The sequence below is a fragment of the Myotis lucifugus genome, unplaced genomic scaffold (assembly GCF_000147115.1).
Source record: "Myotis lucifugus unplaced genomic scaffold, Myoluc2.0 scaffold_572, whole genome shotgun sequence".
NCBI classification, from domain to species: Eukaryota; Metazoa; Chordata; class Mammalia; order Chiroptera; family Vespertilionidae; genus Myotis; species Myotis lucifugus.
This window is the reverse complement of record NW_005871620.1, coordinates 304863-319967: the sequence shown is the minus strand read 5'-3', so window position 1 is coordinate 319967 and position 15105 is coordinate 304863. Positions and strand designations below refer to the sequence as shown.

The window sequence follows — 15105 nt, the reverse complement described above, 5'->3', positions numbered from 1 at the left end:
GAATTTTGAATCATATTTTTAAAACAAAATAAAAGTTCCACACCTTGGGAGAAAAAGCAAACTGGCCAATTCTTCCCCATGATAATATATAATAATGCTTCCTTCTTTATTTAGTTAATTATAAATTTAAGGCCATTCTGGCCTCTTTCTCTGCAGTCTCCTTTCATAATTAAATAAATCAAATACCTCTGTGTTTTATTTCATGATATAGTCAAAGCACCCCTTTCTCTGTTCCCATGCCCACCCTTTGCCAAAACCACCCCCCTCCCGACGCCTGCCCCAGAATAAACACTGTTGACGGTCAGACCGGATGGAAGTTTGTATTGTTTCAGTCTGGTTTGCATGCAATTCCCCTGAAAGGAATCAGAAACAAAGACCACATTTGCATATTTGGTTTTACTTAGTTGTCGCACGTAAAACTGAACAACACTGTGCCCGGGAGCGGAGGAGCTGAGCAGTCCTCCTCCGTCCTCGGTTTCTTCTCCACTCAAACGCATGCTGGAGGATCAGACGAGATTCCCAGGCTTCCTGTCCTTGCCCTGGATGGGCACCGCCGTGCTCCCCGCGCTGTCGTGCTGAAGTGGCAGTCTGCCCCCTCTGTGCGTGTTGCTGTGCTGGTGATGGAAGAAAGAGGCTCCTGGGTAGTGGCCCATCACCTCGCTGTAGGTCGGGGGTGGCCCCTCCATCCTCCCGTTACTGCTGCAGGTGCTGGCACTTATGCCCGAATTGCTGCTGGGCGGGCATGGGCCCCCGTTGTACACAGAGATGTCTATCAAATCGCTGTCGAATATGGTCCGGTTGGGCGGGGCCCTCACAGATTCTCGGTTGAGTTCCATCTGCTGTTCGGGGTCCCTGAGCTGCAAGGTGCAGGGCCCCTGGTAAGGAGGCGGCTCCTCCCCGTCAGACAGGGAGATGGTGGGGGGAAGGTCAATCTCGTGCTGCACGTAGGGGTAGGTGGGCTGAAAGCGGCTGAACCGGTCCCTCTGGATAAAGGACGGGGCAGTGAACCTGTCCCGAGACCGTGGGGCATACATGATCTGCCAGGAAAAGAGCAAAGGCTTGAAGACATTCTTGGCTCAATAATGATCACAAACACGACGCTATAAGAACAGCCCCACTTGGTCTGTGTTCTCAACCGTCTGAAACATTTCCCCCTCCAACAAAACAGGGAGAGATTACCCCAGAAAAAATGTAGTTGTATTATTCCTCACGAGTTAGACCCCTCACCTTGCCAAACTATAGTTTATCCAAGACGATTCAACAATGGACAATGCGGTTAACTGAAAATTTGGGTTTAATGGGAATTACTGCATATGTTACGTATGTGTTTCCCACTGGGCCAAGTGTGAGTGTGTGTGTGTATATATCCATCCATCGACTTCTCCCACATCATATTTTTAAATTAAAGGCAAAATAACTATGTTAGTTTTACGTCATTCTATTAAACTTGGAGATGTGGAAATGAATCATGCTGTATTTATAAACTATGCCCACTTTTGCAGAGTCTCATTGTTTGCAGCTTATGGGATCACGTAAAGATCAGTGATTCTCAACCTGTTTTCTGTAGGGAGCTCTAGACTAGCACAAATAATCCCTAGGAGACTCTAAAAATCCCCTCCCCCACGTTAAAAACCAAAGTTACAGGCATATGCCTTAATTTAAATGTTATTTCCTAATCTACACTGTCATACATTTGACTTTTCCACCTATTTTGTTGTAATGGCACATTTCCCTCCTCCCCTCTCCCATCACATCGGGCTGAGCAGCCATCTCCAGCCACCCACATCCCTCCCTTGTCCAACCCCTTACCTCCGAGGCACCAGGCTGAGGACCAGAGCTGTCTGAAGGCCACAGGCGCCCTTCCTGGCAGGGGGTGGGAGGGGGACATCACAAGAAAATCATTAGTTTCATGCTGCAGCACCTAAAATCAAGGAACCACATTCCTCTTGGACAATGGCAGACCTGTTTAAGTCACAGAATAACAAAGAACTGGTCCTTTTATTACACCGAAATTATTACACAAAACAGTCTCCTTATTACACAAAAGGAGAATTGTGGCCAAAAGGAAAGTTAGAATGTGCGTGTTTGACATATACTCCAAATGTCATCAAACCGTATTCTATCACTGCCTAGATTTGGGTAGAGTCTGGGTCTTTAAGCTCATTTGTTTGTTTTAATTCTCACCAGAGGATATTTTTTCCATTGATTTTTTTAGAGAGAGTAGAAGGGAGGAAGGGGGAGAGGAGAGAAAGAGAGAAACATTAATGTGAGAGACACATCAACTGGTTGCCTCCCACACTTGCCCCAACCAGGGCCGAGGAAAGATCCTGCAACCCAGGTATGTGCCCTTGACTGGGAATCCAACCCGTAACCCTTCAGTGCTCAGGCAGACACTCTAACCACTGAGCACACCGGCCAGGGTTGGGTGCTTAAGCCCTTATGCAGGTGTGCATGGCCACAGCTGGCATGCCAGCCAAGGCCCTGCGGAACGGGGCTTTGAGGTGAGCAGCAGCACAGGTTAAAGCACCGCCCGCCACACTGTGCTTTCACACTGAAAACAGAGATTCCAGAGCCTGGCTGGCCTTTGAGGGTCTAGCCAATCTATTCTTCAGTCCCTTTATTCCCAAGGCAGATGTAACTTGACATCTAGCTGTGGGGCGGTAATGGCCACAGGTGCATTTGTTTTAACTTTTTTTGTATTACCTTTCTATTCTGAGTTCAATAAATAGTTTCATAATTTCAAACTTCAATGTTTCTAATTTACACCTTTCTTTACTATATTTTACGAAAAAGGTAGAAACATTAATACATATATCTTTCTGTTTAATTGCTATTAAAATTTTAAAAAAATTAATTTCCAGGGGGCGCTGAGTAATATTTTTTCTGGAAAGGGGGCGGTAGGCCAAATAAGTTTGGGAACCACTGGTCTAGCCAATCTATTCTTCAGTCCCTTTATTCCCAAGGCAGATGTAACTTGACATCTAGCTGTTTAACATCTTTTTTCAAATATGTTTGACCAGACTGTCAAGGTGACAAGCTTTTCTAACACCATAAACTTGTTTACAAAGCACTTCAATATGTTTTCCCTTTTGAACCCAAATTGTTGGCAAAGGTCTGTTGGGCTACTCTAAGGGCCTGTTATTGTCATAAAGAGAAGAACATGGGCGAACAGGAGCAGATGTCTGCACTTTTGGATTCCCAGGAATATTCATACATGACCTTGTGCCATCACTGAGCCTCCTGAGAACCTGAAAGCACCCACAAGTAGACCTGCAAGGTGAGACACCCCCAAGTCCCTGTTTTGTATTCTGTAGGCCAGCATTCTCATACAAACACCCCATCTGGACAACAGGTTGTTTAAAAACCAAATACATACAACCTGATCTTACGGCCCTTGCAGAACACCATGGACTCAGCAGCAAAAATAGGAACAGACCAGCAGTGTTTAGAGGAAGTTTGGGCTTAAGGTGTGACTATAAAATTATGTAGTGAGCAATCATGGCTCTGGCCTGGCGACAGGTGACAGATCTCATCAAATCTCAGGAAGTGGCTGAGCCACACCCACGGACAGCCCTGCACCAGGCCAAGGCAGCTTGCAAAGCACGCCAGAGCCTGGGCTCCTCTGCACCAGGAGGAACAATCACTGTAGTTCTGGGCTGTTACAGCAATTCTCGTATTGAAAACAACATACAAACTCATCCTGGGATGTTTCTAAGACTCTGCCCTAGCTCCTCAATGAACACTCAATCTTACGTTTCACCCAAATCACATCCATTATTAAATCCATTCAGCACTTTCTGGCCCTCCTCTCCCCTGGCTCCCAGCAGCACTGAACCCTCTCTTGTTGGCTCAGAGACATCACCCCTCCTGGTTCACACCCAGACTTTTCTGGCCACTCTCCTGCTCTTCCGGGGGTGCCCCTAACTCTGCATTCTGGTTGAATGTTGGAGTTCCTGAGAGTCCTATCTGGGGCCCCTCTCCTCTCAGCACAGTCTCCCTAGGCTACCTCATTCCCTCCACAGCTTATAGGACCGTCCATATGTGGTGTGTCCACATTTGGGCTATTGTGAGTAATGCTGCTGTGAAGAAGGGTATACGAATCTCTCTTTGAATATCTGCTTTTCATTCTTGTGGATATACACACAGAAGCAGAATTGCTGGATCATGTGATAATTTATGTTTAATTTTCTGAGGAGCCACCATACTGTTTTTCAATAATGGCAGATCCATTTTACATCCTGACCAGCGATGCACAGGGTTCCAATTTCTTCACATCTTTGCCAGCACTTCTTATTTTCTGTTTCTTTAATAATAGCCATCTCAGTGGGTATCTCATTATGGGTTTAAGTTGTGTATGATTAGTGCATTAAGTCAGGGTTCTCCAGAGAAACAGAACCAATAGGATGTGTGTGTGTGTGTGTGTGTGTGTGTGTGTGTGTATTTATATATATGATAGGAGCTGGCTCATGTGGTTATGGAGTCCCACAATCTGCTAGGTGCAAGATGGACAGCCAGGAAAGCTGGTGGTATAGTTCAATCTGAGTCTGAAGGTCTGAAGGCCACTGGTGTAAGTCTTAAGGACCAAGAACCGGGAGCTCCAATAGCAGAGGGCAAGAGAATAGAATGTCCCAGCTCAAGAAGAGAGATTTGCCTGCCTCCACCTTTTTGTTCTATTCAGGTCTTTGGGGTATTGGAAGATGCCATCCACACTGGTGAGAACAGATTTTCTTCATTCAGTCTACTGAGTGAATGTTAATCTCTTCTGGAATTATTCTCCTAGAGACATCAGAAATAATGTTTTATCAGCCATCTGGGCATCGCTAAGCCCACTTGTGTTGGCACGTAAAATTCGTCATCACAATTAGTGATACTGAGCTCTTTTCAGGTGGTTTTGTATATCGTCTTTGTAAAAATGTCTATTCAAGTCCTTTGTCTATTTCGAAATTGGGTGGTCCATTATTTTGCTGTTGAGTTTTAGGAGTTCTTTATATATTCTGAATATTAACCTCAATCAGATATATGATTTGCAAATATTTTCTCCCATTCTCCCAGTGGCCTTTCACTCTCTTGATAGTGTCCTTTGACAAGCCAACGTTTTTAATTTCTAAAGGTCAGTTTATTATTTTCGTTTTGTTGCCTGTGCTTTTGGTGTCATATCCAAGAAATCATTGCCAAATCCAATGTCATGAGTTTTTCCCCGCTACTCTCTTTAAGAGTTTTAACTCTTACATTTAGGTTTTAGATCCAAATTGAGTTAATTTTTTGAATATGGTGTAAGATATGGGTCCAGTGTCATTATTTTGCATGTGGATATCCAGTTTTCCCAGCACCATTTTCGAAAATACTGTCTTTTCTCCTTGAGTAGTCTTGGCCCCCTTGTCAAAAATCATTTGACCATATATGAGAAAGTTTATTGCTGAGCTCTCTCTTCTATCCCATTGTCTCTCTTTATGCCAATACTGTACTGTTTTTGTCATTGTAGCTTTGTAGTAAGTTTTGAAATTAGAAAGTGTGAAATGTCCAACTTTGTTATTCTTTTTCAATATTATTTTGGCTATTTGGGATGGTGCTTCCTTGAGGTAGCACATGCATTTTAGGATGGACTTTTCTATTTCTGCAAGAAACATCATTGAGATTTTGATAGGGATTGCACTAAATCTGTGGATTGCTTCATGTAGTACTGACATCTTAATATCAGGCTTTTTAATCCATGAATAGATGATCCATTTATTTGTATCTAATTTCTATCAGCAACATTGTACAATCGTCAATATAATCTTTTACCCCCTTGGTTAAGTTTATTCCTAAGTATTTTTTATGCCATTATACATTGGATTTTTTAAAATTTCCATTTTGATTGTTCATTGTTAGTGTAAAGAAATGCAACTGACTTTTGCATGTTAATTTTGTATCCTGCAACTTTGTTAGATTTGTTTATTAGTTCTAGCAGGTGTTCTTTGTTTGTTGGACTCTTTAGGGTTTCCTACATGTAAGGTCATGTTACCTGTTTATAGGATAATTTTTACTTTTTCCTTTGTAGTTGGAATGCCTTTTATTTCTTTTTCTTGCCTAATTGCTCTGGCTAAAACTTCCAATAAATACTATGTTGAAAAGAAGTGGTAAAGCATGCATCTTTGTCTTGTTCCCGATCTTAGAGAAACAGCTTTGAGTCCTTCACCATTGAGTACAATGTGAATTGTGGGCTTTCCATAGAGGGTCTTTATTATGTTGAGGTAATTTCCTTCCATCCTAGTTTGATGAATGTTTTTATCGTGAAAAAGGATTGTATTATGTCAAATATTTTTTTCTGCATGATGTGGTGACCATGTAGTCCCCCCCTTCATTCTTTTAATGTGGTATATTACACGTATTTTTATATGTAAAACCATCCTTGCATTACAAAAATGAACTCCATTTGGTCATGGTGTATAATATTTTTAGTATGTTACCAAATTCAGTCTGCTAGTATTTTGTTGAGGATTTTTGCATCAATATTCATGAGGGATAATGGTTTTCTTTTCCTGTTGTGTTTTTGTCTGGCTTTGGTATTAGGGTAATGCTAATTCACTAGAGTTTGAAAGTATTGGTGTCAATTCTTCAGATGTTTGGTACAATTCACCAGTGAAGCCATCTGGTTATTTGTTGGTAGGCTTTTGATTACTAATTCAATCTCCTTAAGAGTTACAGATCTATTCAGATGTCCTATTTCTTCATGATTCAGTCTTAGTAGGGTGTGTTTCTAGGAATCTGTCCATTTCATCTAGGTTATTCAATTTGTTGATATACAATTGTCCAGAGCACTCTCTTATAATCTTTTTTATTTCTATACTAGAGGCCCAGTGCATGAAATTCGTGCACTGGGGGCGGGGGGTGTCCCTCAGCCCGGCCTGCACCCTCTCACAGTTGGGACCCCTCACTCCTTACTGCCCGCATGCTCGCTGCTCATTACAGCTCGGCTCACTGTTCCTTAGCGCTGCTGCGGAGGTGGGAGAGGCTCCCACCACCGCTGCTGCGCTCACCAGCTGTGAGCCTGGCTTCTGGCTGAGCAGCACTCCCTCTGTGGGAGTGCACTCACCACCAGGGGGCAGCTTCTATGTTGAGCGTCTGCCCCCTGGTGGTCAGTGCGCATCATAGCGACCACTCCCACAGCCTGAACCTTCTTGGTTTTATGCTCTCAGCTAAACTCTCCTTTCCACACATTAGGGACCACAGACAAGATCATCAGACTTGGGGACTGAAAACATCTAATACTAGTATGATCTTTTCCAAACTGTGAGATGCAACCTCTCAGAGAGTTAGAAAATCAATTTAAGTAGGTCACAGCCAAAATTTGAAAAATGAAACAGAATGGAAAATATCATTGTCTGTAAGTACTGTTTGGTGAAAGTTTTGCCTTAGTTGTGCATATGAGTATTGTAGATTGTGGTATAAAATGTGTTTCTACTGTTCTTCTTGGTCAAAAACAATCTGAAGGTCTCTGATCTAAGCCAATTATTCCTCACTTTATATGGGAGGAAACTGAGGCCCCCAGAAGGGTACATTACTCACTGAAGGTGACAGTTAGTTTGTGGTAAAGCAAGGCCACTGGTGGATATTTTGGCTTCTACTCAAGGGTTCCTCCCAATGAATGAATGTATTGTACAGCCTCAAGTATTTGGAAATCTATTTTTCTTTTTGTCCCAAGGTGAGAATTTCAAAGTATAGGTAAAACTGATCTTGGGTATTTAGCAACAAAACACCTTTACCTTCTGATAAAATCAATTTTCTTTCTTTTCTTCCCTTTCCTTATGCAACCTCTCTACTATCCAGTGCTGTACAGTATTACTGTCTTTTCCACCCTAGATGGCAGTAACAGCTTAGATGTAAAGGCAATACCTCTAGCTGTCAATGGCTGTGTTCTCTCCAGCGTTTCCCCTTTTATTCCTCCTTGGAAATCCATCATCAGATTAATCCATCATCAGATTTCCCTCCCAACTCTACTCAATCTAGGGCATGTCCCTTAAGAGAAAGATAAATTATCCAGGAAGGTATGTTGGGAAGAAAAGAAAGGGAATCCTTTATATTTCCAGAATAATACAATAGATCAGGGAGGTGTATAGGCCCCACGGAGCAAGCAGAAAAGGAGCTGTGCAGGTGCCTCTCCAGGGCTCAGTGCTGGAGGAGAGCGAGCAATTTCAGACTTCACTGGAAACCAGCCTGGGGATCAGAAAGCTCAGGGCAACAGGGAAATGTGCAACCACACGCCATCAGCCCAGGTGGGCACAGTTACCTCCTTTAGGGCGGGAGAGGAAGCTACGGCACCGCCTGAAAGCTATCCCCAAGGTCACAGAACCACAACCCAGCTTCCTCCCTTGGCATCTCTGACAGCTCTGGGGAGCCTCCCTAACAGGTGGCACTCAGAATCAGAATAATTTAGAAAACTGTTTTCCCCTCAGAATAAGCCACAACAACTTTCAAGAACTAAGTAAAAACAAACAAAAGAAAAAAACATTATCATTGGATTATTCATTTTAATGCCTTATTTAAAAGATTATTAAAATTTTATGGTTCATAAAATTTTTAATTAATCCTGCTTAAAAATCTCATTTTAACTTGCTTTGGTCACAATAAAAACCATGCTCAAGTGAGTTCCCGGGGGAGCCTACAGATGCTCAGGACATTATTGGAACTGTCTTCAGCATTCACTTATGTGAGCAGAGGCTGTTTTTTAGTTGTAAAAATAATACATACATTCATTCTTACCATAAACATTTTAACAACACAGACCAAACTCCTTTTGTCCACTTCCTCCCATCCTGGCTCCTCCCCCGAGGAAACCATCAGTTTATGTGGTTTCCTGACCTTTCTCTACAGTATCAGTTTGTAACTTGGGCAACATCATTTTTACTAACTGAGTCACACTTGGTTTTGCAGCAAAATTGTATAATTTATTGTATAATGTTAAATTCAAAACATTTAACTCTAGATGGATTTTGGTTGATGCCAAAAAAATCAAATCCATCTTCAGAGAGCAAATGAGAAAAAGGAAGACTTGCCATTACTGAAAATTTAAAAAAATTTTCACTTAAAATTTTCCCCAAAAATGAACTGCAAGCTCTAAAGGTAATTTCAAAACTGCTGTGAGCAATGTCAACATAAGCAGAAGGACTATTTGAGCCCCTCACGTTGTTTAAAGACAAATCTTGGCTATTAAGAAGGCCTGCCTACTTTTGTTCGCATGAGAATCACTGGTAACAGCTATGGCCCAGCATCCTTATCCAATTTTTGCCAACAAGTTGGCCTTCTGTTTCTCTTACTTGAAGGGGACATTCTCATTTTGAAGCTGTTGACATTATCCATTTTCCCCCCAAATTAACAACTTTCTATCTTTAACTACACACACTTGAGGGTAAACCTGGTAAATGACCAATCTGGCAGCTTGGCTATGTTAACACCCTCGCTCATTCAGGGAGAGAAACAGCGTGGCTCATGGTAGGAAGCCTGTGCTTGGAGTTGACATTAGGAACTGACCTGCCCCTCGCAGTCCCCTCGACACTTGGAAATGCAGTTTCAGGGGCTCATAAAATTACGGAGAATTATTATTGAACGCAGTTGACAACAAGTGGTCCTGGTCTTTCTGCCTCACCCACAGGAAACTGGTGCCTGGCATCTTTCCTGCCACCCCGATGCTGAATGCAGCAGGTGGCTCTCTTCTCCTTAGTCTGGAATGGCAGGGACATACCTACTATGATTGCATCTTCAAACCCGTTAGTTCATTGTTTTGGTACCTTACTGAATGAAAATCGTTTATTTCTGTCGTTTTAGAAATGCTTTTCTCAACGCACATGAAGTAGGGAGAAATGAGAACAGGCAGGCGCACAGGAGTCTAGCTCTTCAGTCACAGTGGTAATGAACCCTGTGTGTGGTGACTCCCCCACCCGCTGCGTCCTTCACTGGACCTCAGGACACAGCCCGTGGGCTTCTCCAGCTCTGCGAGCCCCGAGCCCAGTGGGGCCAGAAGTGTCCGTCCTTGGGCCACCCCTGCTCTCAAGACCAACAGAAAGGAGCCCACAACCAACTCTGCCCTCTTGACCACAGACTCTAGCCCCAGAGAGGAGGGCCCTGCCCCGGGAGATGACGGGACAGCAAGGGCCAGGGACACGCACGCCAGGCCGGCACAGGAAAAGCTCTACTCGCTGGCCCAGACACACTTGGTTGAACTCCTAATCTTGCAGGAATGACCTTTACGCCCACAAAGAAGTGCTCTCCCATTTTTCTGGAAACCAGTGGCCCTCTGTCTTTTATTTTCACCCTTGTGATAAAGGTGTGAGCGCAGAAGAATATTTTGTCTAAAAACAATCTATACAGAGAGATGGGGCCATAGCAAAAGGTGGGCACCCGCCTATCTTGAGTGGCAGCTGCTCTGCAGCCCCTGGCTGAGGATGCCAGGCAGGCACAGAGGCCAGTGTGGCCCAAGAGGCTGACTGTCCGAGAAAAGATGTAACTACAAAATTTATGTGGAATCTCATTTTTACAAGTTCGATCAAGTTTTGTCAAAACACCCTGTGGGGCAAACCACACACACTGGCCACACCCCAGGCCAGATCTACAACTTCCGCAGAGAGCGTCCGGGTACAGACTTCCCCATACAAGGGCACTTTGGACCCAAAGAACCCAGGTTCCTGTCCCAACAGACTGGCAGCTGCAGCCCTGGTCCTCCTTGCCAACAGCTGGGAGAAAGAGCAAATGGCCTCCTGGCTTGCGCCCCCCACAGGCTGCGCTCAGTGCCTGCCTGGCGCTGCTGTCTCCACAGGCACCCGTATTTTCACTATTGATTGAATCCCTGCAGCCATTGGTAATGAAGAAATGCCCAAGGTGACTCCTTTTGTTAATTTTTAATTGAAATCGCTGTGTTTATAGGTCACAATGGCTGGATAGCCACAGTTTCATACGGTTCAAACTAAGTAAATGTTCTTGTTTCGCTGCTGGTCCTCAGCAAATGGCTGGCCACCTTGGCTTTGCCCACTGTCCACCGTGCCCTGGGCTGGCCAGGCGGGTTAAGCCGGCCCCGCTGGCTGGGTACAGGGTGTTGGAGAAGGCCGCTCAGGCCTCTGCCAGCTGTGGCAAGAAAGGCTTGTGTAAACTTCTCTCAGGGTCGTGTCTGGATTATTTATGCCCTTTATTGTTTTCCTGTTACTTGGCGACCTAAGGTAATGAATAATAATCTAGAAAGTATCAAAGCTCTGAAATCACACAAACCAGGCTCTGAAAAATAAGCCTGGGCTACCTCAGAAAGAACACGTCAGGTTTACATCACAAGCCCACTCACTGCTGTTTGCCGTTACTTAAAGCATTCACTTTTCCTGCAATTTCATTTTCATTCAGAAATGGCTGCTTCCACTACAGTCAGAGCCAGCGCTGTCCCATCCCTTGGACTCCCCGGAACAGCACCTCGGGGACACTGCGGTGATGCAAGCTGACCGGCCTCAGCCAAGGCAAACTCCATCCAGTCCTCCCTTGGGCAGAGGGGACCTGGCACAGAGAGGTGTTCTTGCAGCAGGCACTGCTGGAGCGAGAAGGGAGGAAACCAGGAGAGAGGTGCTGCACGAGGAAGACAGGACGTGATGAAGTCGGGCGTGAGGGCATCACACAAAGAAAACCTTCCAGAATCCAGACAAGCTCGGACAACTGGTGCAACCCACCATTTTCCAGAAGAAGATCCCGTGAAAACCACGATGTTCTGAGCTACTGAGACCCTACCTTGCTAACCTGTCTTGCTTCTGCTTTGGTGGAAAGCCCGTTAGGGAGGAGCAGGCAGCTCCACCAGCGTAGTGAAGTTTACTCAACCAGATCGTAACATCTACCTGCTCAGCAAGCCTCCTTCTCAAAACACACCCAACTGTTGTCTTTGACTTTTCCATCCTGACTACCAAGTCTTCCAGCAGAAATAGAGACAAATAAATGTAACCAACAGTGTTCAACCAAATTACCTAGAAGTCGATAAATTAGATGCCCAACCCTTCTCGCAGCATCTAGAATAAATATACCTTTTACAAACATGCTTATGGAGACCTCAGAGAGTTCTAGAACAAATGGGCCCAAAGGGCCCCCGGAAGTAAGTGGGTCCCAGCGATGCACAGGCTCACCCACAGGGAGGCCGGCAGTGGGGACCTACACCCACAAGCTGCTAACCAGCTGGGTGCCGCAGCCCCCGCCACTCAGGCCCCTGGGATGGCAGGATTTAGGTGCTGACAAAGTGAAAGCCACTCAGGGGCTCTGACAACAGACACGGAACCACATGCACAGCAGCCACCGCAAACACCTATCCATCTTCACCACCGGGCACAAATCTGCACCATCGCACAGGGAGCCCAGAGGCCATCACTTGTGCATCATCAGTGAGGGCAGGGCCTTCCCCATCGCCAGCCAAGCCTGGACCTAGCTCTTCTAGGCCCCTTATGGGAGGAGGCTGCTTGGCACAGGCAGTCACCTAGGGATGTGGAGGGAGAGCCACCTTCCTGGAGGGGCAGCTTGAAAGTGCCCATGATGAGTCCTCATGTCCCATCCCAAGTCCCTCCTATAGTTTATATCCACTTGATACACACCCCAATGCACACAAACGGCCACTGGAGACCCCTGGCCTCCCCCAGTGAGACTGAGGAAATGCCGGTTAGCATTAGCTCGGTGGATGCCGCTGACGGTGGTGGGGGCGGGGCAAGGGCAGAGCATGGCAAGGACACCTGGCATTGCTTCTTCATTATCTTGGGCAGTGCCTGGCTCCTGTCCGGTGGATGACCGAATGAAGGAAGGAGGGAGAAACCGCTGGAGGGACACTACTCCCAAGGCAGACTCCTAGACTAGGACCGTCTTGAACACGCAATTTCTCTGTGGACCCCCAACATTTTCTGCCGAGCTGCTGGGAAGGGTTCACTCTGTGGAAGCCATGAGAGATCCACTTATATGAACAGGCATCCTCTTCAACAGCGAAGTGCCTCTGGGAAGGGTGCATCCAGTACCCGGTAAGATCGGGGGCTCCCCACTCCAGCACTGCTGACATTTGGGGTCAGGTCATTTTTGTTGTGGGGCTGCCCTCTGCATTGCACGATGTTTAGAGCAGCCCTGTAACAACTCCCCGACTTGAGTTGACCAAAACATGTCTCTTGAAATCGTCAAATGTCCCTGAGAGGGCAAATCCCCGCTGGTTGGGGACATGAGTGGAAGTGAATCCGATTGCCCTCCCGGGGCTGCATGCAGGGAGTTGGCATTTCTGTAGGTAATTGGGAGGCAAGAAGCCTGGTGAGGAAGCACCTTCCTGGGCCAAAGGACCACACGTGAGATTTCTATCTGAGTCCAGGAGAGAAGTTAAGTTGCTTCCTCACCCTCTCTCTTTCCTCTTTTGACTATAAACTAGGCCAGTGGTAGGCAAACTGCGGCTCGCGAGCCACATGCGGCTCTTTGGCCCCTTGAGTGTGGCTCTTCCACAAAATACCATGTGTGGGCGCGCACGTACAGTGTGATTGAAACTTCGTGGCCCATGCGCAGAAGTCGGTATTTTGTGGAAGAGCCACACTCAAGGGACCAAAGAGCCGCATGTGGCTCGCGAGCCGCAGTTTGCTGACCACTGAACTAGGCTAATGGTCCTAGTCATGAAATGGAGCTACCGTCTGGGCCTGAATTGTCTTGGTCACTGTGTAAAAACTACATCTTGACCTTGTGAAACGTTGAACAGAGCCTATTGCTAAGCTGCACGATAGCCACATTCCCATTTTATTGGGAAGGAAAATTCAAGCCTTGGGAAGCAACAGCATTCATATTGAGCTCCCAGCGGCAAAACTTTCAAGCGTTTATTAATGAAATTAGACACAGACGGTGATCAAGACCTCTGCAGACACGATCTTAGCTACTGATTACCTTCACTTGCCATGCAGTGTGTGGCCCTGCAGGAACCTCTGAAAGTCACTTCATCGCTTTCTTGATTTCAAGAACAGCAGCCCCCTACCCACGGGACCCGCTTCCAAATGAAACAGAACACACATCCCAAGTAAAACCACACTTGCATTTTTTATTTTCTCTTTTTGTAAAATTGTTTTCCTGCCACCCCTCTTTGCTGGTATTACGCAGAGTGACTGTCTGTGTGCTGACCTGGCAGGGAGCTCCCAGTCTGGGGACAGAGATCAGTGAGCAGGCGCTAAGGCAGCAATGGCTGGGGACAGAGGAGGCCTGGCCAGGTCTGTGCTGAGGTGTGGAGGAAGGAGCCACCTCTCCTATCCAAGGCAAGGCAGGGGGCAGAAAGATGATCCCTGAAGCAAACCTGAGGGGAGGACGAGGTGGTGGGGCCCAGGCTGGGCAATGGCAAATGCACCCTAATTGCCCAAGTGCAGTGACTCCAAGTACTTTGGGGCTTGAAGCAGAAAGTGTAAGATGGGCAACTTGGACACATTCATGGCAGGTACTGCCCAGAAACTTGAGAGCTGCCTATTGATGGCGATAATGAGTGGGATAGTTTTACCTATTTCTCCCCAAGGCCAGGGGTCGGAATTTATAATCCTCGCATTAAGGCTCAGGCAAAGCAATGCTGGCTGATTCTTTTATAATTCTAAAACTATTGCTGTATCTGTCCTCTCTCTTTAAACTCAGGACGATTACGTGTATTTTGTGATAGAACTTCAGAGGAATTGGTTCTCTCCTTCAGGTAACAGAGTGTGTTTGTGTGGAGGGGGGGCAAGAGAGGGAGTATCTACAGGCTCAGGACACCAGTGTCCTGTGAGTCTGGACCCCGCAGGTGCCTGGTTGCTGAGATAACAGGGGTCCCACAGGAAAGCCATCGTGGTGTGATGGAAGCCATGTTAACTTGTGGACCGAGCTGGGGATCTGGTGAGACGGAGGAAGGGGACAGCAGAGGACAAGAGAAAACAAGAAGGACTGACTCTTGTCACTGTCATGGCATGCTCTGTAGGTCTGAAGGGTGGCACACAAAAGCCCCATCCCTTTGCTCTCTCTCTGCATGCCATGGACACAGAACCCTTGGCAAACCTGAGTTCTACCCATGAGAACGCAGAACTGATGGCTCACTGAGCCACTCTGCAGCCTCAGTGAAGCACAATTCTGACCTCCTAAGAGGTCCCA

At 46.1% G+C, this 15105-nt stretch overlaps 1 protein-coding gene across 8 annotated transcripts in view; it reads right to left on the bottom strand.

The window, feature by feature from the left end:
* Positions 1–378: 378 nt before the first annotated feature.
* LDLRAD4 (low density lipoprotein receptor class A domain containing 4) overlaps positions 379–15105 on the bottom strand; it is a 319552-nt gene continuing 304825 nt past the window's right edge. For all 8 annotated transcript variants that reach the window (XM_014446773.2, XM_014446774.2, XM_023745705.1 and 5 more), the window contains 2 exons: positions 1810–1863; positions 379–1037 (listed from right to left, as the gene is read on the bottom strand). In XM_014446773.2, the coding sequence (XP_014302259.1) occupies positions 507–1037; positions 1810–1863 (585 nt within the window). In that variant the 3' untranslated portion in view covers positions 379–506. The remainder of the gene's footprint in view (positions 1038–1809; positions 1864–15105) is intronic.